At 34.7% G+C, this 26,240-nt stretch overlaps 3 protein-coding genes across 3 annotated transcripts in view; 1 reads left to right on the top strand and 2 right to left on the bottom strand.

The window, feature by feature from the left end:
* Positions 1-5,894: 5,894 nt before the first annotated feature.
* Positions 5,895-17,560, bottom strand: LOC117991903 (uncharacterized). Its single transcript, XM_069505206.1, has 22 exons — positions 17,408-17,560; positions 16,609-16,654; positions 15,869-15,898; positions 15,600-15,629; positions 15,068-15,097; positions 14,493-14,522; positions 14,019-14,120; positions 13,181-13,216; positions 13,063-13,092; positions 12,922-12,951; positions 12,716-12,745; positions 12,225-12,257; positions 12,110-12,139; positions 11,965-12,000; positions 11,489-11,539; positions 10,467-10,514; positions 10,150-10,164; positions 8,954-9,001; positions 8,638-8,652; positions 7,399-7,449; positions 6,535-6,564; positions 5,895-6,013 (listed from the first exon to the last, which is right to left on the bottom strand). Exons 1-22 carry the CDS (start codon positions 17,423-17,425, stop codon positions 5,979-5,981), a joined length of 804 nt encoding a protein of 267 aa, XP_069361307.1. The 5' UTR covers positions 17,426-17,560; the 3' UTR covers positions 5,895-5,978.
* Positions 17,561-20,452: 2,892 nt separating this feature from the next.
* On the top strand, positions 20,453-23,229 carry Ufsp1 (UFM1 specific peptidase 1). The gene is made up of 4 exons (XM_034979543.2): positions 20,453-20,602; positions 20,726-20,893; positions 21,961-22,170; positions 23,062-23,229. The coding sequence occupies exons 1-4, from the start codon at positions 20,459-20,461 to the stop codon at positions 23,194-23,196; spliced, it is 657 nt and encodes a 218-aa protein (XP_034835434.2). The 5' UTR covers positions 20,453-20,458; the 3' UTR covers positions 23,197-23,229.
* Positions 23,230-23,341: 112 nt separating this feature from the next.
* Positions 23,342-26,240, bottom strand: part of Dhc98D (Dynein heavy chain at 89D) — an 83,393-nt gene continuing 80,494 nt past the window's right edge. The window contains exons 83-85 of the mRNA XM_034979551.2: positions 25,614-25,793; positions 24,887-25,033; positions 23,342-24,280 (exon numbers count right to left, since the gene is read on the bottom strand). Coding sequence (XP_034835442.2) covers positions 24,134-24,280; positions 24,887-25,033; positions 25,614-25,793 — 474 coding nt within the window. The 3' untranslated portion in view covers positions 23,342-24,133. The remainder of the gene's footprint in view (positions 24,281-24,886; positions 25,034-25,613; positions 25,794-26,240) is intronic.

Consider the following 26,240-nt stretch of genomic DNA (forward strand, 5'->3'; position numbering starts at 1 on the left):
AGTAGGTATTAATAGGTTGTAGTGAATAGGTAGGCTATTGAATTATTGGTGAAAAGTAGGTAGGCACCTATAGTATGCGACAGGGCGAGGCGGGGCGTCCTCACACCGATTGCCATCTCGAGTCGCGTACTATAATTGTGTGATCAGGATGATCCCACAAACTTAGAATACAAAATATTAAAATATGAAATCAATTAGGAAACAATATTTGAAAAATCGCGATTTTAAGTAAAATTTATTTACTCTTCATGAGATATAGTGATTGTTAGTCATGGATATTATTGACCTGACAGGAAAGGGGTGATCGCCCGCGCGTCCCTCTGAGCCCGAGCAGAAGGCTCACCCCTTGGCATAATGGATTTCCTTTACGAAAAAAAAAAGGTTTACAACTTACATTTCTTTGGTGGGTAGTCGTCGACATAGGCGGGGTCAGCGTCTGAGAAGAATAATAAAAACTTGTTACTTATAAACATTTATAAAAGTGCCTAGGTACTGTATCAAATTAATCGGTCCATTAGATCAAGAGCAAAATGGCTGTGACAGATGTATGGACAGATATACGAGGGATTTGTTTTTTAATTCAGACATACGAATTACTCTAAAAACAAAACAAATAAATCACAAAAGGTAGATTACAACTTTGCGTTCAGCACGGCAACCGACTTGCAGCATGAAAATTGTGATGCTTGCAATCGCAACAAGTACCTAATTGGCCGATTTTAACAGGGCATTTTAGCTAATATTAAGAGAGGTGTCAATCAATCAGCGAGATGATTTTGGTCATCACACTCATTGATGTTGGAATCCCCCTCTACCTGCAGCTCTGTCAAATTATGGCGGTAGGCCCACAGATTTTGGGTTGACTGTGATAATTATTAATGTGTCATTAGTAATAGGTTTAAAAAAAAAACTATTACTTTGGTATGCAATATATTATAATAGGTAAGTAATATTATGTATAAAGATTACTCACTTATAGGTGCGTCACCGTTAGCTGTGAAACGTAAAAAAATCAAATTAAATAAATGATCAAAAAGGTACAACAGTATTTTATTGATGTCCATATTATGATGATGATGAACTAACTCTTTAGGTTTATACAGAAATATAATAGTATTATCTACTTACGGACACCTGGTTGGTAGAAACCTTCATCGATAACGACTGAAAAAAAGAAAATATAATTTTGTAGATAAGTACATATTATGTTCATAAATCAGCAAATTAATAAGTTATGATTATTACTGTATAAAAGCTATTTTTACTATAAAATATATTATTTTTGCACTAATTTAAGTAAGTAACACAAACTTACAGCCGTCTGGGTTGTTGGGGAAGGGATCTAAAACAAAATAAATAATGAATAGGTATAAGTCCACAACAGGTTGAGATGGCAATCGGAATACGAGGCGAGGGAATGCCCCACACACCCGCAATGTCCCCCGCGCTCGTCCACACCGGGTTAGCGCGGGCGTTGTGCGGGTGTGCGGGGCTTTCTCTCCCCGACTGCCATTTCAACCTGTCGTGTACTATGTATCTATTTACGTTTAAAAAATTTAAGTTAAAAAAATTATTTGCAAAAATAGCACGATATGAAATGAAATATTAAGTATTTTTTGTGTATTTTGTTAAATATTAAGTATTTAAATGTTAATATTTTTTAATAATTTCTTAATACTTACTGCCTCCGCTGTTGTCAACTACGTTAACTGTAAAAAAAATTAAATTGAATTCTAAGGTAAGTAGGTACTAGGTAGGTACCAGGTAAGTACAATTAAATAAAAACGTAACATGATAAAAGTTTCACAGTAAGAAAAATAATTAAATTGAATCACAATTAGACGTAATGAGACAAAGTAGTATTAGTTTATAGCATTATATAATCATTTTATTTTCTTAGGTGGCGATTACGTCTGTAAGTTTTACTCACGTAAGTAGCTTGCGTAACTATTTGACAACACATTTACTAATGTACTTATATGTAAAAATACTGTTTACATTAGTAAAGTTGTAAGTAAATCATGTAAGCTACTTACGTGAGTAAAACTTATAGGTATATCCGCGGCCTTGGTAGCACTTAATTATGTACACAAAGAAAGCATGCGTGTTATTTGTAATTAACCCATTAATTGATTAAAGAGAATGCATTAAATAACATACCACCGCCGGAGTTGTCGACAACGTTCACTAAAAATAACAAATTAACCAAATTAATGTGTATTTGTTGAGATTGTATTAATTAATAATAATTAATTGTTTAATAAATTTTATAAGTAAACGATATCTATACAGCCGTTTAATTGATATATGGTCGATATCAATAAGTAGATAATACTTCAACTGCATCTCTGTGATCTGTCGATAATACGACTGTGTCTGTCTCTATATCTGTTTCTTATCTTTTTCCGGCCCATCTGCTTAACCAATTTTGATGAGTAGGTACAGACTTGTGTCCCGGGGACAAACTTTTGTCCTGGAAAATTTAAGAGTTCCCACGGGATTATTATAAACCTAAATCCTTGAGGACATAATCTAATCTAGTAATAAAATAACAGCTTTACACCGAACATTAAGGTACTGGAATTGGTCCACAAAGAGAAAGAACTCATGTCCACCAAAATGCGAAGGAAGCTCGCTTTCTTTGGACATTTACAGAGAGGAGCCCAATTTTTATGCCTAAGATTAGTGTTGGAAGGTAGAGTTAAAGGCAAAAGGACTCAGGTTGTCGAAGACGCAAATGGTTGAACGATATAAAGGGGTGGACACTGGACAGGGTTTGGTTAGGTTATAATCCAAAGTCACTCGTAAAAGAGGCGGCTTTAGATAGAGAAGCTTTTCTGTCGATGATGGCCAAACTTCGTTTCGAAGAAGGCATGTGATGATGATGATGAATACAACAAAGAGGATAAGAAAATACCTCCTTCAGAAGCAACCATGGCCACCAGAGCAAAAAGAAAGACCTGGAAAAAGAAAAGTAAAAACAATGTTTTGTTTATAATAATGTGTACCTATAAAGGTTGCGACTGACTTATGTAATATAAGATTTACAAAGAGCTGAAAAGCTAAAAATGTAAGGCGGAGATTTCAGCGAGCGATACAGCTCTCTGTCCTAAATATATGAATGCGCACATGTAGGTACTAATACATTAAGTTCAAATGATACAGGCCTTTCGCCAGCTTAAAGCACTGTACCTGAATCATTGAACTTTTAACGCTTGGACAAGATTGGATTGTATAGGTCGTATACCGCTTGGATGAGACCGTGGGGTAGGGTGCGGGTTGCGGGAGGGTGACTGTAACCTTGAGAACCTTGATTTATACATCTACTTTCTCTCTCCTGCAACTCGCGCCTTACCTCATGAGTTGTCTCACTGAAACGGTGAACCTATATGCTATAGCTGAATTTTTCGTCAATTGCATTGATTATTTTTTCATCTGTAATATTATATTGGTTTTATTGATTAAATAACTAATGATATTTAAACTCAATGTCATGAAACACTTATAAGACTATACTTAAATTTATTATCAAAGGTTAGGGGTTAGAGGCCTACGAGATAACAATATTCTGGATATAGTAGAGTGATTAAACCATATATCCGGCACCAAGAGCGTTATTATATTGTTATACTTGCCACAATGACTAAACCGATTTGGTTGAAATTTGGAATGGAGACAGATTATAACCTTTAACATAAAGGCTACTTTTAATACTGGAAAGTCAAAGAATTCCCGCGCGGTTTTGAAAAGTCGTGGCATTATCTAGTAAATTAAAAAATTGTGACTTCTGCGACAAATTTTATCAGATAAACTATTGACTGTAAATACTTATTAAAAACTTACAAAAAATGTATACAGTATCGTATAAAGCGCCCAGGGCGAGCCGGGCCCGATCCTAAAAGACGCGGGTTCGAATCCGGCCAGTTTCGCAATTTACGATATGTGTTTAAAAATATTTAGAAATTTCCATGAAGTGTATGTAAAACACTATCATAAAAATTATAAAATATCGTATAGGTATACTTTTGTAAGCAAGAAAAAAAATACAATTAAAAATATGACAAATAAATAAAAATATTGTAGTATCACATACCGCCAATTTCATGTTGAAGTGGGTACTACTGGTATCAGGGAGACACAAATAAAGATGTCAAAAATCGACTGTGAATTAACATCAAATACTTTAGCGTCTCACTTATAAAGTGAGAGATAACCTAGAGATACTATGGGTCAATATTTGGTGAGTGTCTTCGCTAACAGTAATTTTTCCCTGTAGAAATTCTGCTTAATCGTGAAAATTAATTATTAGTTTAACCCAAAATAATAAATAAGTAATTCTTAAGAATTAAATGCTTATGCATAATAATTTATGATTGTGTTGTTCAAAAATTCTTAGAACTTATGCAAATATTTCATACATACCTACGTATAGGTAAGTACTTCTTGGAGTGTAGACAAATAACAACATTTGGGATTTTTTAAAAAATCTAGATAATTCAAGTCAACTAATAATAATTTATTAAACCAACCAAAATAAAATAAATCAAAATGTGGCAAACACATAAGTCCCTATAATATAATTATTACGTTGCTAAAGGGCTGGCTTATTTTTGCGCTCCTTTGTGAAAGGCACGTGAAAGTCAAGCCAGCCTGTTCAGCGCAATGAAATGCACCCAGTATTCTTGGAATCATTCTACGCGGGCATGATTTTTACAGTACTAGAGTACAGCCTACATATAAGTTTTGTTGTAACAGTTTAAATTAAAGAAATATAATTGTTTTTTAGGGTTCCGTACCTCAAAAGGAAAAATGGAACCCTTATAGGATCAATTTGTTGTCTGTCTGTCTGTCCGTCGTGCCTGTCAATAAAACTTATAGGGTTGACCTAGAATCATGAAATTTCATAGGTAGGTAGCTAAGGTAGCACAAGTAAAGGAATAAATCCGAAAACCTTGAATTTGTGGCTACATCACAAAAAAAATTAAATGTGTTCATGAATTTATATAGCTAATGTTATTTGTATTATTATAAATAATATTATGTTATTCTATTTTTATTTTTCATTAATCTATAGAATCTACGTAAATGTTTGAAACTTTGACATAATAGTTATAACTTATCGGCTAGCTGTTTGATGTAATCTTTAACCTATTACTTAGTCTACATTGCCAAAAAATAAATATCAGATTAATAATATTATTAGTGTTGTACCTACAATAATGGTTTTGAAAACTGAGTATCATTATCTCAACAGTTATTCTGTTAAGTAATTTCAATTGGAGGTCACTATTAAATTGTTTATTCTAATATTATTGTTAAACAAACGGTACTAGACCAAGGCCAAACATTAGAGACTTTATCGCTTCATAAGAACGAGTTGAGAACATTATTCACATTTTATATTAAGTATACAGGTACTATTACCGACCCGCCCCGGTTTCTCATTCCCGGTACCTAGCTTATTTTCGAAAAATGTTCATAAATTATACTCAGTCTTTTTAGATAATCCCTCTTTCTCCGGATCCGGATGAAAATCCGCTGTATAGCCTCTGCGACTCCGTGCTAACGAGCGATTTTAATTTATAATAACAATAATGTGTAGAGACTAGCTTATTCCCGCGACTTCATCCGTTTGGACGGATTTTCTTAGCGGATGCCTACGTCATAATAACTATCTAGAAGTATCCTAAATTTCAGCCCGATCCGTCCAGTAGTTTGAACTGTGCGCTTACAGATCTGCCAGTCACCTTTTCCCTTTATATATTTAGATATACCTACTTAGACTAGCCGATCCTTTTCCTCTTGGGAGTCTAAGGTCTAAGTTATAAAGAAGTAGGTTCAAATACTTATACTTCTCTGTTTATCTCTAGGGGGTATGAATAAGAAATATTCGTAGTAATTACAAATCATTTATTTGTTTACATTTTCCATATTTAATATTAAAAATGCAAAGACGTGGTACTAAAGTACTTTCTTGTTCATTTGCCTGAGCGCAACCAGGGCGATTGCTGACCTGAAAAAAAAAAGAATTGTTACATTATGCACATCTAAAATATAATATTAACACAAATAAATGAAACTAAAATGTCTCTCTGTGATTTCGAAATGACTATTGTTTAAAAAAGGTTTCCAATAGTTATGTATGTTGTCCCTAATGTTACAAAAACAAATAAAATTCATCTATTACAAATTCAAATAGGTATTTATACCTAATTTATAATAATTTACTACTACCTCGTCTGCCAATCTGCATTAAAACTACCACTACTACGACCACGGGTCTCCTCTCAGAATAAGAAGAGTTTGATATTATTGATGATAGAGTTAGAAAAGAGATTAAGAAGGGTTTGGCTCAGTAGTGGTCCAGCAATATTTTGATGATGATGACTATGATGATATAATATAATATAATATAATATAATATAATATAATATAATATAATATAATATAATATAATATAATATAATATAATATAATATAATATAATAAATATATTTAACAAACATAAAAGCAAAAATACTTAACTCTACTTACGTCTGTAATAGATATCGGGATCAAGACTTCCTGTAAAATAGAAAATCTTAGTTTAATCTTGTGAACTCAATTCAACTTAGGTATAGATAGTTACCTAATTTTCACCCTTATCCATACTAAGCTATACTAATATTATAAAGTGATAAAGTTTGTAAGTTTGTTTGTAGTTGGTAATCTCTGGAACTACTGGACCGATTTTGAAAATCCTTTCGCCAGTAGAAAGATACATTATCTTGAGTAATAATTTTATTTTTAAAAATTAGAGATCCCTATGAAAATCGTAATAAGCTACCCGTACGAAGCCGTGGCGAGACACTAGTATTATGCGTGCCTAACCTTTCGCGACCACTCTGTTTAACCGATTTTAAAATTTAACGGGAACAGAGATAGTTTGCACTTTGCATTCCGAGGACGAACATATCAACATAGACTACTTTTTGTACCTGTGCGGAAGGATCTGGGAACCCAGCGCCTTATTATTCCATATCATTATGTGATTAATTTAAAGGGGCTACGGCCCTCAGCAATAAGGAATACGATTAAACAAAAAAGATGCAAAGACGCTTTTAGTATCTTTTAAAATCGCAGTTCTACCCAGTAGGTACCTTGTAAAATATCCGGCTGAATATAGCCTCGAATATTTTTGTATTTCAGGGTCTGCAAACCCTATAGGCAGTGGCGTGCAGGTCATAGAGACATAAATACACTGCTTACCACAGTTGTAATAACTCAATGCATATTTTTCATTATGACCTGCCAGTGAACAGGCTCCTACTTAACTAGTGCCTACCCTGGTTTCAAACCCTGTGCACGCCACTGCCTATAGGTACAGGAGAGGGTGACTATTAGGTATATTGTACTTACCCTGATTAGCTCCACCTTGGTTGAAACCTGGGTCTGGGTTTTGTATGACTACTGTAAAAAGGTAAAACTATAAATGTAGAGCCACAATTTACTTTTAATTTATAGGCCACTTTTGGTGAAGGGTTCCGTAGGGTACAAATGACTTTTTTTTTCATGGCGGCCATTTTAAATTTTATTATTTTGTTGTTATAGCGATAATGGAAACACACATTCATTCAACTCTCTACCTATTACGTTTCATGAGATACAGCCCACTGGCATACAGATGGACGGACGGACGGACAGCGGAGGCTTAGAACGTTTGCGCCCTTTGGGTACCAACACCCTAAAAACGATCGGCTGCTCTTACAAGTAGGTATAATCTTCTACTGTTGCAGTTCTGTTTCATTCAAATAAAAGTTGATAATGATGTTTAAGTATACCGTGGTAGAATAATACTAGTGCGGTCTCACCACAAAAACTTAAACTATGTTTGGTTTAAAGATGATGTTGTTAAAATTTAAATTCATGCGTTGTATGGGCTAAACAGGTTTAAGGTGACTCTATTCTTAGCGCTCTACAAATAAACGTCCTTTGAATAATAATCAAACAAACTCAATGAAATTATGTAGATACGCTTTGGAAACCAATGTCTGTCTCTATGGTTTTCCAGATTGCTATAAAAATGTTAAAACGTTTTAAAGTTGCACGGGTTCAGAGATCCCATACAAATTATTTAAATAAGAATCTAATTTTGTATGTATGGGGTGGGCTTGGGAGCGCTTAATCCATAATAATATTATGAATGCGAAAGTTTGTCTGTCTGTTTGTCTGTCTGCTAGCCTTTCACGGCCCATTCGTTCAACCGATTTTGACGAAATTTGGTACAGAGATGTAGCTTGTATACCGGGGAAAGACATAGGCTACTTTTTATTCCGGAAAATTAAAGAGTTCCCACAGGATTTAAAAAAATCTAAATCCATGCGGATGAAGTCGCGGGCATCCTCTAGTAAAGGATACCTACTTCTTCAATTACACCTGTAAGTTTTACTCACGTAACTAGGTTGTATGATTAACTTACGAAAAATTTACGAATGTAAAACACCTCTTAAAAGACGTTAGTAACTTTACTAAGGTAAATGACACGTCTTTTAAGCGGTCAATCAATTATGTAAGCTATTTTACAACTTACAGGTGTAATCACGGCCTTAAATAAGCTACTCATAAATTATAGTAAAGACGGAGAATTATTAAACTTACCCTGATTACCACCAGCTGTAAAAAACAAACAATTGGTTATTTTCGTAATTTAATTGATTTATTAAACAATGCTTCTAATGCCTGTTATACGGCTTATTCCGTTTATCCGCCATAAGCCTCTAAACAGCTACCCTAGGGTGTATAACCGGAAACGGATGAGCGTCTAGCCAGCTATCCACCCCGGGCTAAAAAATAACAATTATAAATTCGCCATCTGGGGTGGATAGCCGGACATACGTTACCGAGTATAGATACACCTTAGGGTGGCTGTTTTAGGGTGGATAAACGGAATAACCCATATTTATTATTTACTTACGTCTATAGGGCCTGCCTGCAGGTGGTCTGTTGAATCCAGGGTCAACACCTGTTAATGAATAAAATAATGACTAAGTATTCAATATTTGGAGTTAAATACAATAAGTATATGAATGCAAAAAGTAGACAGTAATAATGTATTTTTGAGAATTAGAAAGAAAGTATTATGATTTCAAAAAGTTTTACTCAATTTTTTTAAATTATTAAACTCCACAATGTATCTAAATGATCCTTCATATCTAAATATTTTTAAACAGATAGACCAGTAAAAAAAGAATGCGGAACTGGAGGCGTTTTTCCTTCCTCCTATATTCCTGACTAGCTGATCCCCGTGGCTTCGCCCGCGTAGATTTAGGTTTTTAAAGATCCCGTATAGCCTATGTCATTCAGGAATAATGTAGCTTTCTACTGGTGAAAGAATTTTTAAAATCGGTTCAGTAGTTCTAAAGATTACCCCCTACAAACAAACTTAACGACATTACCTCTTTATATAATATACAACGGGCCGTGCAGCAGAAATCGTAATATTTTAATTTCGCCATAACTTCAAAACCAAACGTCCAATTTTAATCATTCAAAGACCAAATATTATCTCCATAAACTGTTCTTAGTGATGAAATCATTTATTTTGATAAGGAATAATAGCATGAGTAAAATAAACGCGTTTAAATGTAGTCCAAAAAAAATTCAAGATTTTTAAATAAAAAAATGGTTGCTGTGCCTCACTCAACATAGATGGGTATAGTGTGTCGCGGACTTTTTTGTAGATATTTATAAGATCTACAATTAATTAGAACATTTTATGGTTCTATCTTTTATAGTTTAGGCAGCGTACGCAAAATAAGTAACTTTTCTGGTTGATTTTTTACACCTTGTGTCCGAAAAACCCAAATATCTTACGGAACCCTATTTTTTTCCAAAATAAAATATAGCCTTTGTTACTCGTGGATAATGTAGCTTTCGAATGGTGAAAGAATTTTTAAAATCGGTCCAGTAGTTTTTGAGCCTATTCAGTACAAACAAACAAACAAACAAACAAACAAACAAAGTTTTCCTCTTTATAATATTAGTGTAGACAGATGAAAAACGAGCCTGTTCGGATGACGAACCCTGTCTCAGAATACTGTTTGGAAACCGTGATTGTGTATAGGATTCTGGACAAAAAAAATAGTAAAGACGGATAATTATTGGACTTACCCTGATTACCACCAGCTGTAAAAAAACAAACAATTGGTTATTTTCGTAGTTTAATTGATTTATTAAACAATGCTTCTAATTCCTGTTATACGGATTATTCCGTTTATCCGCCATAACCCTCTAAACAGCTACCCTAGGGTGTATAACCGGAAACGGATGAGCGTCTACCCAGCTATCCACCCCGGGCTAAAAAATAATAATTATAAATTCGCCATCTGGGGTGGATAGCCGGACATACGTTACCGAGTATAGATACACCTTAGGGTGGTTGATTTAGGGTGGATAAACGGAATAACCTATACTTATTATTTACTTACGTCTATAGGGTCTGCCTGCAGGTGGTCTGTTGAATCCAGGGTCAACACCTGTTCATAAATTTACAGGTCAATACAACAAAAAAAAAACTATACATAGTAGGTATATACATACAGAAAAACTTATCACTAAAAAATTTATATTTACAAAAAATATACGCCGTCCAAATGGTCATTTATGGGCATTGTGCCCAAAACACTGGCGCTATTACCTCGCTGAACGGCTAGGCTCAACCGTTGAGCGAATAAAATAATGACTAAGTATTCAATATTTGGAGTTAAATACAATAAGTATATGAATGCAAAAAGTAGACAGTAATAATGTATTTTTGAGAATTAGAAAGAAAGTATTATGATTTCAAAAAGTTTTACTCAATTTTTTTAAATTATTAAACTCCACAATGTATCTAAATGATCCTTCATATCTAAATATTTTTAAACAGATAGACCAGTAAAAAAAAGAATGCGGAACTGGAGGCGTTTTTCCTTCCTCCTATATTCCTGACTAGCTGATCCCCGCGGCTTCGCCCGCGTAGATTTAGGTTTTTAAAGATCCCGTATAGCCTATGTCATTCAGGAATAATGTAGCTTTCTACTGGTGAAAGAATTTTTAAAATCGGTTCAGTAGTTCTAAAGATTACCCCCTACAAACAAACTTAACGACATTACCTCTTTATATAATATACAACGGGCCGTGCAGCAGAAATCGTAATATTTTAATTTCGCCATAACTTCAAAACCAAACGTCCAATTTTAATCATTCAAAGACCAAATATTATCTCCATAAACTGTTCTTAGTGATGAAATCATTCACAATGTATCTAAATGATCCTTCATATCTAAATATTTTTTAAACAGATAGACCAGTAAAAAAAGAATGCGGAACTGGGGGCGTTTTTCCTTCCTCCTGTATTCCTGACAGATGAAAAACGAGCCTGTTCGGATGACGAACTCTGTCTCAGAATACTGTTTGGAAACCGTGATTGTGTATAGGATTCTGGACAAATAAAACACTGCATTCTTACCCTGACCAATACCCGGTTGTCCGAATCCAGGGTCGACGTTCACAAAACCACCTGTTAAAAAATTACCATTTTATTGATGTTTTGAAATTTGAAATTAAGAAATATTTACCTATAAATACTGAGAAGAAAGTTCATATAAAATTTTCAATTTACTCGACTATCTGTCTGCCGGCCGGTTATTAAATAAGTACCTAATGTTTGTGTCAAAAGATTGGTTATTGGGTTAGCTAGGAACTCAATATACATTTTTGTACGCAGTGCACAATACAACACCCAGAACATAATAAGCATAATAAGCAAAAGCACAATGTGAAACTTTGAGATGCGTGACATCATTTTTATTTGGTATAGATACTTATTATGAAACATATGTAAATATTTAAAATGTATGTAAAACAAACGAAAATCGTGACACATACCTACCAATGTTTTATTTATTTATCACTTAACTTATGCGTAAAGAAAAGCAAACATACCATCGTGTTGGTACGGACTGTTATCAACAACGTTCACTGAAATTGAAATTAACCAATTAATTGGATTTACCTACTTATTTGTTTCAAATTAACCAATACATTGAATATACTTTCATAATTATTAATGTATTTAAGGAAAAGGTACCTCCGTCGTGGCTGTTATCAACTACGTGAACTGAAAAAAAAGTTTTTTTAAATGATAGTGAAATTATTATTAAATGGAAAAATAAGATTCGACAATAATTTTGTTTCACGCATACCGGGAGTTGGGTAGATATTATCAGCATTATGCCCTGAAATAAAAATTAAAAATTCAGTTAAAATTGATTGATTAAAAAATTGTGAATCGTAAATTAATATTTTTTAATTATTGAACGTGGTGATAGCCTAGTGATTAAAACGCTCTTGGGGGCTCTTATTCGAAGAGTCCAGGGTTTGATCCCGGGTACATACCTCTTACTTTTTGGTTATTTGCGTTTTAATCAATAAAATTTCACGTTTGCTTTAACGGCGAACGAAAATATCTTGAGGAAACCTGCGTCGCTGAGAGTTCTCTATAATGTTCTCGAATGTGTGTGAAGTTTGCCAATCTACACTTGGTCAGCGTACCTAGTTACACTGTGGCCTAATCCTATGTAATTTCAAGTGCACGCCCGTGCTAAGTAATGGACCGCAATGAATGGCGACGATGTTTTAAATTAACCAATAAAGTGAATATTATTTCTTAATTATTATTGTTAGGAAAAATTACCTTCGTTGTGGCTATTGTCAACTACGTGAACTGAAAAAGAAACAGATTATTATAGTAAAATTAAATTGAACAATGAATTTATTTCCAAGCTTGGGGCGCTGGGGCTTATTATCAAAATTATGTGCCGAGATAAAATCAATATTTACTGTTAAAAACGATTAACGAAAATATCAAATTATTTTTATTTTATTAATAAAATTGGGTACCTGGAGTAGGGAATGGGTCCACTACATGTACTGAAATGAAAATAAAAAATATTCAGTATGTAACTGTATGTGTGATTGCCATTAAAAAAATTAAACAATTTACTTAAAAAGTGAATATTTAGGACTTTCGTTATTACTTACCACCATGATGACTATTGTCAACTACGTGAACTGAAATTTAATAATATTGATTTTAATTAATATCAGACAATATTGATAATATGGATTAAATCATAATTACTATCATTTGTAAACCTACCAGGAGTGGGATATGGGTTGTTGTCAACTACGTTTACTGAAATGAAACAAAATAAATAAATTGATTGAACAGCTTTTAGTTAATTTAGCTTTTAGAAATTAAAAAATAATAATTAGTTAATGTGATAGAGATTTAAAATTGTAATTGTATTACTATCCATTTTAGACCTACCAGGAGTGGGGTATGGGTTGTTGTCGACTACGTGTACTGAAATGAAACAAAATAAATTAATAATTTAATTGTTAATTAATTTGGTGATAATTTAATTATTACATTTTATTGATTGCTTACCGCCGTGATTATTGTCCACTACGTGAACTGAAAATAAAAATAAAGCAAATTATTTTATGATAAATTGGGCAATATAAATCTTAGAACTGTACCAAATATTGCAAAGATAAATAATAGATATACCTACCTGGAGTAGGCGATGGGCTATTGTGGTCGCCTACGTTCACTGAAATAAATTCCATTAATTAATTAAACGTTCATTTTTCGTATCAATAAAACAATATTTCATCATTTTAAATTAAATTCTGACTGTTATCAACTGTGTCAGCTGCATTTTAATTTAATTGGTTATTTTCATTTTAAAACAAATAAGTTTGAGAACTCAATTAAGTACAACAAACACACCCGTGTGCAAGTTGTACTGCGATGGTGGTTTAAAATTTTAAATAAACTAACCAAATACTTTAGTAAGTATTATTGATTTGCGATTGATTGAATTTTTGCGGCAATTTAGACACCACATGTAGTGCCTATAAAATATTACTTATTAGCATTTTGAAATAGATGAACCTGGGCTAGGTTTCGTATAAATGTCTATGCTTTCTACCTCCTAGCAATGTTAGGACTCGGCTGGTTCTATCATGGACCTTAGACCTCAGTGAAGAAACTCGATCCAGGATTATGCCAGTGAAGCCCCCCACACGAGCTTCTGTGAACATTTTTATATTTTAAAAGGTTTTTATCACGTCACCTATGGGTTTTAAGGAACAAAATTGCAAATAAGTGGACTATTAGAGTGTTACGAATATAATATACAAGACACGCACACTAGTCTGACGTCGTGGTACCGGATTGGTTGATCGTCACGGCCACATACTTTGCGACCATCAATTATTATTATATTTCGAACCAGGCAGTGGTAGTTCAATTTCAATTTTTATTTCTATTCCTATTTCCACTTCCATCTCTACTTCTACTATTACTTCTACGTCCACTTCCATTTCTACTTCTACTGTAATTTGTTTACACTTTAACATATTCTTACTGATTTCATTTTTACATTAGGGAGGTAGGTACTTACCAACTTGAGGATTTTTGTCCACTACTTTCACTGAAAGCGTAAATTAATGATTTAATTAGCGAATGTAACAAAACATTCCTATTTGACGATTACACATTAAATACAATATAATCTTATTAAAAATATAGATGGACGAAATTCGTTTTACATTCAATACCAAGTTCAGATGCATTTGCCGAATTTTCTTCAGCGGTAAAAACATCATGACTTGTCAATTAGCTTTATTATGCTTACAATTGATTGCTCTTAGGTATTGTGATTGCCAGGAGAATTATAAGGTAATAATTGCATTTGAATCTTGAAAGTACGTAAATTGATTTTAGTGGTTCACCCTTAGGTGATTTGAAGGGCGGGAAAAGAGCGGCTCTGGCCATTGCCTCCATGCGAAAGGAGCGATTCACACAAAAAGTCTGATACATTAGCAAGGGCATTCCGACACATTGGTAGATTCACTTAACGATTCAAAAGCACTTTAAAGATTAAACACATTGAGCAAAGACTTTTCTATTACCATTTTAGTACTTAGTACTTAGTTTGATAGCACTTTTGATTTCATTTTTATAATAGGTACTTACCACCTTCAGGATTATGGTCCACGACTTGCACTGAAAGTAAAATGATTATATATTTAACGAATTTGACAAAACATTTGCATTAGAATTGATTGTACGTTGAACATGTCATCTTGTAAATAGAATTTCGAGATAAACCGTTTGTATCACATTCAGTGTTACCGAAGTTCGGTTGCGTTTTGCCAAAATTTTATTATTCGGCCGAAATGCGGTTCACGCTACCGATAATTTTGGTTCAAGGACGGAATATTTGGCAGCTAGAACACTAGTCACTAGAACAACTTATAGTTAATATTTCCTTTCCTCTTACGTAATTAATTGATTATTGATTTAATGATTCGCGGCTTTGTTGTTGAAGTCAGAAATAAGGTAGGAATTGACAGGCATGCCGTATCAGTGGTAGGTTCAGTTGAAGATAATACAAAAACTTTTCTTTTACTTTCTTATTGCTTAAACATTTATATTTATAATGGTCGTTAGCTTGCACTTAATTAAGTTCTTACTTATCTCATTTTTATATAATGTAGCTACTTACCCATTTCGGGATTTTGGTCCACAACTTGCACTGAAAGCGAAATTTAATGATTAAGCACATATTTAGCGAATATGACAAAACATTTGCATTAAGTAGTAAGTGTATTATTATGATTGCACATTGAACGTGTCTTGTAAGAAGTTAGGTATGTACTTCAAAAGTAGAGATAGATCGAGATTCGTTCATCACTTTTAGTTGAACTTCAGTAGGTATTACCGAATGTAAATTCGGTAATACTGAAATTCAGCTACAAGTATGTAGCTACTTACCCATTTCAGGATTTTGGTCCACTACTTGCACTGAAAGCGAAATTTAATTATTGCATTAGCGGACGACAAAAAATTACATTAAGTACCTAGATGATTGTACATTGCATTACATTTTGTTAATAAAAAGCAGGTCAAGTTGTTATGTAGCCAAGCAGGACAATACACAAGAATGTTGCTCCATTTATTTGGGCAGTTGCCCCCTTTGGCCCACTTACCCCGTTGCAACGGGGTAAGTGCACCTACCCCAAAAATATCATGAAGTTTCAGATCCTGATTCCTGCGAGTCAATTGAAATTGTAACGTACATCTGGACAAAATTACGTAATTAATTATTAGGTTCCAGTAGGTATTTTATGTACCTAACTACCTACTTGTTTTTATAGATACACAGTCACAGACAGATAGTCGAGTTTCTTATACTTAGTTATAAATACTATAACCTACAAATATTATAATACAGTACTGTATTAGCTTTTTTAAGTTTACCGTGGAAATCGAAACCTACCCATAATCAAAATCGACGAAAAGACTCTGGATGGAACGAGTCCAGTCTGTACTACCAGTACTAGTAATTGTACTAAGTACTACTTTATTTTGTAATTTTAAAGTTAGTAAAGTCTCTAACTAGAGCCAAGACTCTAATTAGAGGCCTACGAAAATTACTTTTATGGCAAATCTCTTAAGTCGGCTCCAGACTGAAGCCAGTATAAGATATTTAATACGTTAGTGGGTATACGTACCACCTCTTTGTGATGCAACCATTGCAATCACACCGAAGAGAACAACCTGAAAGAAAAAAATCATTTTATAAATAACTAGCAGTTGCCCGCGACTTCGCCCGCGTAAAATTTCTGATTTCTCATGAGTTCTGAAAATTTCCCGCTGCAAAAGGCCTCACTTTACTCACTCAGAGTCACCTTAAGGCACGGAACCCAGAATACCTAAATGCCAATTTTCACATCTCTAACTTCAAAAACATAGGATTTTCATATGACTTTTCAACCCCCATTTCACCCCCTTAGGGGGAGAATTTAGTTAGATCCTTTTTTATATGATGTGGCCTAGGCTTTTATCCAATTTAGAAAATTCCATTAGTTCTTCTAACTTATTCCAAAAATACCGAAAAGGTATTCTTGGAAAAAGTTAAAGAAACTAATAAAGAAACAAACCCCAGCTATAGCATTATTTTGTCGGCTCATTCCATTTATCCGCCTTAAAACAGTCACCCTAGGCCCCACTAGGGTGTATGCCTGTATGGGTATACTCGGAAACGTGTCTGTCCATCTACCCCGGATGGCGATTTTGTATAAGTATTATTTTTAGTCCGGGGTGGATACATGGACACGTTTCCGAGTATACACCTTATGGTGGCTGTTTTAGGGTGGATAAACGGAATAAGCCATTTAGTTAAATTAGGTACTTGTTTCGAAACTAACCTGTTAAAATTCGTAAATAGAACCTGAATCGTTTAAATAAGACATGTACCTATACAACTACGCTAGAAATTGTCAAAAATATTATATATTTTTGTATACTTACCACAATCATAGTTTTCATGATGAACAAAAATCACAGACAGTGGAACTATTTCGAAATCCGACTGGTAAGTATGGCGGCCATTTTTGTCGTGTCTCTTTATATGGATTTCCCAGTCTGAGCTAATATTTGGCAAGTAATTACTGTTGATTGTACAGATTGTTTTTCTTTAAAAACCTCGCGAAGTGCAAACATAGTAAAGCCGTCATATTTTTGGGAATTGATTCTACAATGAGAATAAAGCAAATTCATACTTATCTAAATCCTCGAACTCGACGGTAATAAATGCACACTAATATCCATACTAATATTATGAATGCGAATGTGTGCGTTTATTCTATCTGTCTGTCTGTTTCCTTATTACGACCCACCCGTTTAACCAATTTGACGAAATTCGTTACATCACAGTTTTACGATATGACTTGCATCCTAGGCCTGGACAAAGGCTATTTTTTGTCCCAAAAAATGAAAGAGTTCCCACGGGATTTTTAAAAACCTAAATCCACCTAGGCGACGCGACGCTACGTACCTACCTACATCATAATAATAATATTTGGTACAGAAATAGCTTGCTTCGCAGAGACTACGTACACGAATACACCTGTAAGTTTTACTAACGTAAGTAGCTTACATGCTTCACTTACGACTTTACTAATTTAAACATTGTAAGTAGGTACATTTACCTTAGTGTCGTAAACTAATTAGGTACGTAAGTTACTTACGCGAGTAAAACTTACAGGTGTAATCGCTTTCTAAGTATAGGTAAGTAGAAAATATCTAATAAAATTGTGATACATTATAGAATGCGCATACATACATAGGTACTGTACCTATAGGTAGGTACGTAATGCAAATGAATGAAGTACCTAGGTAGTTAGGTACCTAGGTCTTTATAATAATAAAATGCTGTAAGTATTTTATTATTATCAAGATAACCTTTACTAAGGAAAATAACACAAGCTTCATTAAATAATTTGTTGGTATTTTCTTAGTTATCTACAATGTTGTTTTTCTGGAAAATAAAGAAAAAAGGAAATCTTTCCTACCTACGTTACAGTCCGCGGCAGAAAATAATGTAAGTACATCAGCGACAGATACAACACTCTACAAAGCCGAAATGTCATTTTAAAGGCTGATGTAGGTACATTATTTTCTGCCGCGGACTGTACCTATGTAGTTATAAGTTAAGTAATTAGGCAGCCCTAATTAGTCTAGTAGTTACGTCGTTAGGGCACGTTAGGACGTCCATTTCCTATTCGGGAGGTCGAGGGTTTGATCCTGTGCATACACCTCTAGCTTTTTGGAGTTATGTGCGTTTTATGCTATTAATATGAGAAAACATCGTGAGGAAACCTGCATGCCTGAGAGTTCGCCAAAATATTTTCAAAAGTGTGTGAAGTCCCGGGTTCAATCAGTCGGGAAGTGAAACGGAACGTGGATTTCCCATAAGGCCGACTAAGCCCAGTCCTAGGGCGGCCAGATAATCTCAGGGCGGTCAAGATAGTCCGTCTCTGCGCAGGACACTGAAAGTCTGAGTAAAAATTACAAAATTTTGTATCATAATAATTTAGGTACCTACTTACCAACCATTTATAAAGGGCTTAGATAAAACTAACAGACTACAAACCTATACATGAATGTATCTAGGTACTATAACTCAAATAATTAGGTTAGATTTGTACGTGGGTTTGGATATGAAAGGATTTTCAGCAATGCCACCCATCAGAGCGGAGCCAGTGAACTAGTAGTAAATAATGCGTTATATAAATGTTAGTTACTATTTACTAGGTAGGTACCTACAATGTCTAAGTACTATCACCAATATAGGTACATAATATTTAGTAAGTTATAATATACCTATCAGCGTGGTAGACTATGGCCAAAAACCCTTCTCACTCTGAGAGGAGACCCGTGCTCTGTAGTGAGCCGGCGATGGCTTGGTCATGAATATACCTACCAATCTACTATAGGTACTACCTATAGTTCGCGACAGGTCGAGACGGCAATCGGGGTATGAGGCTGGGGGATGCCCCGCACATCCGCACGTACCCCACGCTTGCCCGCACCAGGTTAGCGCGGGTGCAGTGCGGTTGTGACTTGTGCGGGCCGTTCCCATGCCGATTGCCATCTCGACTTGTCGCGTACTATACTCACAATGACCTAGAGGCCATGAAATTACGATACACGGTGTAAAGATAGATATAATTATTTAATGGGTATTACCTATTAAATATAATGGATTCAAGTTCAAGGACTTGATGAACGGACATTAGAGTGCGGATTTGCTTCTTCTTAAATAGTAAGTAGATAATGCGTAGGTAGGTACCTACCGTAGGTATTGTTCGATAGGATCACTGGGTAATAACTTTAACGTGCTTTAACTTTATCCAGCTGTCCTGAATCTTAAGAATTCCACTACATTCTGCTGTATAATACGGAACCTTAAAAATGGATTGGTATGGAAATGGAAAATTCGCAAATCACTAAATGAAAAATGCGGGTACCTACATCATGCATTTTTATTACTAACGCAACAGAATATTATAATATAATAGTATTAACGTACTAACGCTATCATTACCACAGAAGATATAATTATAGTACTAACGTCATTAATCATTACATGATAGGAGCATAATAGGTATTATTCTGTTGTGGTGTAGACTGTAGACTGTAGAGCTAGTAGCTCTACAGTCTACAGTCTACACCACCACTTGACCAACATTTATTTACGCCCGCGCCATCTAACGTATATACGCTGTACTGCTTAGAAAACAAAATTTGCCGTGTGTCGACGATGTCGACTCTCTAAACTTTATATTTTGTGTCTATGAAATGTAGATGGCGCCGCACTTTTATTGCATGGCAGACATAGCTGTTATTTTCTAATATTAGGTAGGTAGGACTAATCCATTGATTAGAATTATGAGTTATTTTTAATAGGCCATAATTTAAAATTTGATGCCAGCCGGACCAACTCGTATACACATCGCCTAACACTCCTGATTGCATAGATAACTAATTGGAGTAATAGCTCTTGCAATCGTGAAAATAATGTCAAATTCGAAAATCAAAATGTCATTGCATCTTGTGACAGACGTCCACACAGAAATAAACAAAACATCTCAAACAAATTCTTATTTTGTTAGGGGTACGTACGAATATTACCATTATTTGTGCGATGGATTTGACGACAGGGTATGATGATTTTGTTTTAATGCATCCTTGAGCTATGCTTAAAATATAACCTCTTCCAGGGATTATTTTGTAGGTTAGGTACCTACTGGTTATTTAAAAAAATCTGTTCTGTAATGTTTCTAGGGATGGGGTTGCGGCTACAGAACCCTACAAACAATTTGCTCTTGGATGAAACATAACTATAACAGTGCCAACGTTCCAAGTATTAGAGAAATTCAGAAGATATTAGTAGAGCTTGAGGATAAACCAGAATCATTTCTGGGTTCCAGGCAATGGATTGGTAGTTTTGAGGTATGTAGCCAGTAGACACCTAATTCACTATCATAGTTGAGCTAATTTATAGAACAAGACATCACAGACAAGAATAAAAAGAAAGAAAGAAAGAAAACTTATTTGATTACTACAATAAACCTTAAAGCTAATTTAATCAATCTATATAATTAAACTGATAAGTAAAAAAATTATAATAAAAATATACGATATATACGTGAGACCAAATATAGGTCTCCCTATGTAAAAAACAGTGTGATCATGTGACAGAAGCAATACTGTACCTACTCTATCTTGCTCACTCATTTATGAGAAACTAGATGATGCCCGCGACTTCGGCCACGTGGATTTAGGTTTTTACAAATCCCGTGGGAATTCTTTGATTTTCCGGGATGAAAAGGAGCCTATATAAGGATATAGGCTCCTTTTTATCCCGGAAAATCAAAGAATTGCATCCCGGGCCTGGTTGTTTATTAGTATAGAGGTGACGCTGATTTATTTGGTTTCTAAACGGTGAAAAATTTTGTTCACTTGGCCATATCTTGTCATTTATATCGATAGGTTGTACCAATTTTTTTCAAAATCTGTTGAATGGATGGGCTAGCTATGAAAGGCTAGCGGACAGACAGACAGATGGACAGACAGACACACTTTCGCATGTATAATACTATGGAAGTATCTAGTACCTACTGGCTTCCCAGGATGTGATTCAGTCAAAAATATTTTATGGATCTTATATCTTTACTCTAATTATCTTACACACTAGGCAGGTCATACAGAACCAATATTTTTGAAGCTGCAACTCGTTTTTGCTTAGCTTACAACTTGAAGTCCAGTTCTATTTTTGACAGCTTCATAGAACACCATTTATTTAGAAAATACCCTGCCTATCAGATACTAATTTAGATCAATGTTTCATCAGCCAATCTCTATCGTTTCATCAGCCAATAAGTGCACGGCTTGCACATTTCATCACTGCATTTGTTCGTTCAATTCATTTTTAGTACTCCATGTCAAACATCTGTTAAGAAGCTTCACTTTTTTTAATGCATAATATCAGCAGCAGTCACAGTTTAACAAATTTTCAGGTATGCCTTGTCTTAGACAAACTGTACGATGTGCCAAGTAAAATAATCCATGTTAACAAGGGAGATGCTCTGGAAAGCATATTGGAAAGTTTATGCAATCATTTTGAGAAGTTTGGCAGCCCTATCATGATGGGAGGTGATGTTGACTGTTCATCTAAAGGTGTGATGGGTGTGCATAAAGACGGTGTGAACTCCAAGCTGTTGATTGTGGTAAGAAAACTCATGAATTTTTTATTCCCCTGTCCCAGGGTTGACAGAAATCCATTACTAATCCTAATATATAAAACACACAAAATGTTCCTACAGTATGCTGCCTCAGCCATAAGAACGACATTTTGGCTTTGTAGAGCGTTGTCTCTGTTACTCATACCCATATGAAGACAGTGTTCTACAAATCTGCTATCTCCTTCTAAAGGTCGATGTACATTACTTTTGGCCGCATACATTAGGTAGGTATCTATGTCCGTTATATAGACTTTTGAAACAATCCAACCGATTTGCCCTGAACTGATTTCATTAAAAAGGCATTCATTAATAATGAGACGATAGTTTAAGACAAAAAAAGTAGGAACTTTCTTTTTTTAGTGTACATAGTAGCACATACCGGATGTCCCAATCCGCTAGTATTAAATAATTTCTGAAGATTCTATTGTCAATTTTACTGTCTTGCTGTCTTGATACAAAAAGTTTTTAATATGGTAGATTGATATTTTTTCATATTTGTCAGAGATCTGAATATAGTAAACAGTTATTTCTGATTTTTTTGCAAAACTAACACTGTCTTCAATACTATTTAACTATGTTACTACGTCAAAAATAAATTATTTCTCAGTGCTCATTAAATAGAGGGTCTTCCAAAATACGTAAAATTCACGTCCTTTGTTAGTTTCAAGTGTAATAAGTTAATAACCATTTTAAATTATCGATTAAACTAAAAACTAACATAACAATTACGATATGACGTCACATTCCAGTATTTCATAGAATCTCGCATACTGAGCGTGCGTTTTCACGTTTGCTAAAAAGTTGCTGATTTGACTAGTCTTCAAATATCGTATTATGACAAAATGTAAATGCAAGGTCTTTTTTCTCTTGTTACAGGATCCACATTATGTGGGTAAAGAAGAATCAAAAGAATTTCTGCATCGCAAAGGCTGGGTGAAATGGCAATCATTACAAGATTTCCTGAGCACATCATTTTACAACCTTTGTTTACCACAAGCAAAACCGCATTAAAGATAAGTGAAAATAAATATATATTAATTGACATCTAGAGGTTTTGATTTTAATGAAAGCCAAAGTTAAAATTATCAGTCTTTATTGTTTAAAGTAACTTAGATCTAATGACATCTTCGGAGGAAAATAAACAAAATTAGTTGTACTTAACTTACATGGGCAATTGGAATTCCGCAATTCCAGGCAATTTATTTAATTATGAGAACACAACGACGTAAAGCAATTTAATGCATTACCCATTTCAGCAATGTTAATCAAAATAATTGCTCCAAATCTGATAATCGATCCATACGTGTTGCCGAGCTACAATTGCTTAAAAAATTGCCCATGTAAGCGCACCATAAAGCTGGAGATCAACTTGTAGCGTTCGTTTGTAATGTATCATTCGCGGCGAGCGCCGCGCGCTCCAATCGACTGTCGTTTTTCCGCGAATTTCCTTTTAGTGTTAGGTACATTACAAGTCAATGCAGGTCGCGTTATCGCGAGAGCAAATCTCAAGCGCAAGCTGTAAAAATGGAGCACACTTGAGCCATGGCCTCAAAATTAAATGATACATTACAAATACACGTTACAAGTCAGTCTGTGCCGCCTGTATTGTAACAAGATCGCCTTAATAATACATTACAAACAAACGGTACCAGTCAATCTCCAGCTTTATACATTTTACAATTACAACTTAATATCAAACCAATGTGGCTAATTCCGTTGTACACAATCTCCAAACTAAACTAAAATGATATGTCTAAATCTATTGCTATCCCTGTCATTATTTTGTCTGCAGAAAGGGATAGCACCAGATTTAGACCAGTTAATTTAGTTTAGTTTAGAGATTGTTTACAAGAGAATCGGCTCCAATCTCATACTAATCACACACTGCACTCTCAATACTTTAAATTGCCAAATCAGTCTTCTATACTCTCCCGGCTACTTCAGGCCTTTAGTCAGTATTCATCACAAGACAGACTCCTTGTAAGACCCAATGACTGATATGTTCCGCGGTCCATAGATCCGATTCAAACACAAGACCGACGCCCATAGCATTACGGCGCATCGATGTCGTGTACACCGGAGTACGCAGTGTATTCTGAAAAAAAAAAGAAACTTATAAGAAACAAATAATTTATCTATAAATAGTCTATCTATCTGATAGCTTTTCACGCACAGATAATAATATTACTATGCAAGTTCGTGCCGATGCAAAAAGGGGATAAGCAAGTTGCTTCAAAAATAGGTCAGCAATAGTAAGTTCAGCGTGTATTAGCTGTAGAAGTCAGTGTTTTTACGGCCCACCCGTTAAACCGATTTTGACGAAATTTGGTACAGATAATAAAGCACAAAATAAGACAGCTATATCAGCTTGCATCCTGATTCCTGGGGTTGGACATAGGGCTACTTTTTGTGCCAGAAACCAGAATTGGGATTTTTAAAAAACCTACCTAAATCGTGGGCCATGAAGTTGTGAAATAAATGCTGTTTGTGGAAAATTTTAGGTATGTTTTTTATTGATGGCGCTGAAAAAAAAGTTAAGCTAAAAAGATATTCTAATAGCGCAACACCATTCGGTTCCTGATGTGCTAAATTGACAGGGTTAAATAGTTCAGTCTTTTTCCGGTGATAAATTTTGAAAAAGAAGGCAAATTTTTAGTTAGAGCAATCAAAAATTTTGACTTTACATTATTAAGAATGTCACCTGTAATTTCAGTTTGTGGGCTTCAATGGGTATGATATACATAATGGGCAACTCGGTGATCAAAACTTTGGGGTGTGATCTTCTCAGGCAGCCGTCTTCTAAGTCCCAGCGTGCTCCTTCCAAATAAAGTCCTCGGACGTAACAACCCTGAAATTAAAACTCTTTAATAGCAAAGGTCTACGAGTTTATCATTTATGGTGGTTTGATAGAGCCAGCCGCGAAAATTCAAATTTTAGTTAGTTTTTCGAAAATAGTAGACTAATCATACATCGAAAGCTTATCGTTATGAGTTTTGCGGGCATAACACTTTAATGCATGTTTTTCCGTAAAAAATACTCATTTACTTCATATTTGTTCCTGAAAGATAATTTTCTGAATTTTCCCAGATTTGCACATTTCATTATCAAGATTTCAAATATCAAGCGGTTTTTTCACAAATTCTTCTATGTATTAAAAAAACTGACTTCCAAAAGCACTACAAAGTAAAAAGTAACTTTTGTTTCTACACGTGTACTATGTATGTTGAAGTCGGGCGAGCTTTACGCTTTGATTTCTAGTTACTGTTATTATGCTTTAAACAAAGCTTGCTTGCTTGCAAGCAAATGTAAGCCCGATCCGTCCAGTAGTTTGAGCTGTGCGTTAATAGATCAGTCAGTCAGTCAGCCAGTCACCTTTTCCTTTTATATATTTAGATTTAAAAAACAATTTAATGATTTATTCGACTCACAGTAACAGGCCGCTCTTCGATATCATCAGGAGATGTGAACTTGGTGACACGCGTGAACTGCGTGGAGCGATCTAACGGCCACGTGTACATTCGGCAAGCCATTTGAATGTGTGCGATCAGGTACGACTCCGGGATGTGGAGTCCTGACAACCAGATCACCACCGGTTCTTCTATTGTTGCCTGCAATCATGAAATTTTTCTCTAAAAATTTGTTTTTAAGGTTCCGTAACTCAAAAGGAGAAAAGGAACCCTTAAGGTCACTTCGTTGTCTTTCTGTCGTGTCTTCAATAATCCAAACCTATAGGGTTTTGGCAGGTAGGTATCTTTTATACTGGTAGGTTTTATCTAGGAACCTAAAGAAAAATATCTGAAAACCGCTAATTCGTAGTTACACCACAAATAAAAAAATTAAAATGTGTTCACGGGCAAATAATTAGTTTATTTAAATGACATGTAGATGGCGCTGTGCGTCATTAACTTCCAGTGTTATACATAAAAGGGCTAAGTATAGCTTGTATGATGGTACGGAACCCTTTGTGAGCGAGTCCGACTCGCACTTGATGTTTTCTGACGTTCCCTATATAGGCTCCTTTTATAGTAGGTAGGTATCTAAAAAGCTTGATGTGA

Source organism: Maniola hyperantus, chromosome 20 (assembly GCF_902806685.2).
Source record: "Maniola hyperantus chromosome 20, iAphHyp1.2, whole genome shotgun sequence".
Taxonomy (NCBI): Eukaryota; Metazoa; Arthropoda; class Insecta; order Lepidoptera; family Nymphalidae; genus Maniola; species Maniola hyperantus.

Excerpts from the sequence above, each read along its gene's own strand:
- LOC117991903 (XM_069505206.1), bottom strand. Across the intron at positions 12,140-12,224 it reads TAATATCTACCCAACTCCCG|TTCACGTAGTTGATAACAGC; the intron begins GTATGCGTGAAA and ends CTTTTTTTTCAG. Across the intron at positions 12,001-12,109 it reads TGATAACAGCCACGACGGAG|TGAACGTTGTTGATAACAGT; the intron begins GTACCTTTTCCT and ends TTTCAATTTCAG.
- Ufsp1 (XM_034979543.2), top strand. The coding sequence starts at position 20,459 with ATGTCAAATTCGAAAATCAAAATGTCATTGCATCTTGTGACAGACGTC. Across the intron at positions 20,894-21,960 it reads AATGGATTGGTAGTTTTGAG|GTATGCCTTGTCTTAGACAA; the intron begins GTATGTAGCCAG and ends ACAAATTTTCAG. Across the intron at positions 22,171-23,061 it reads ACTCCAAGCTGTTGATTGTG|GATCCACATTATGTGGGTAA; the intron begins GTAAGAAAACTC and ends CTCTTGTTACAG.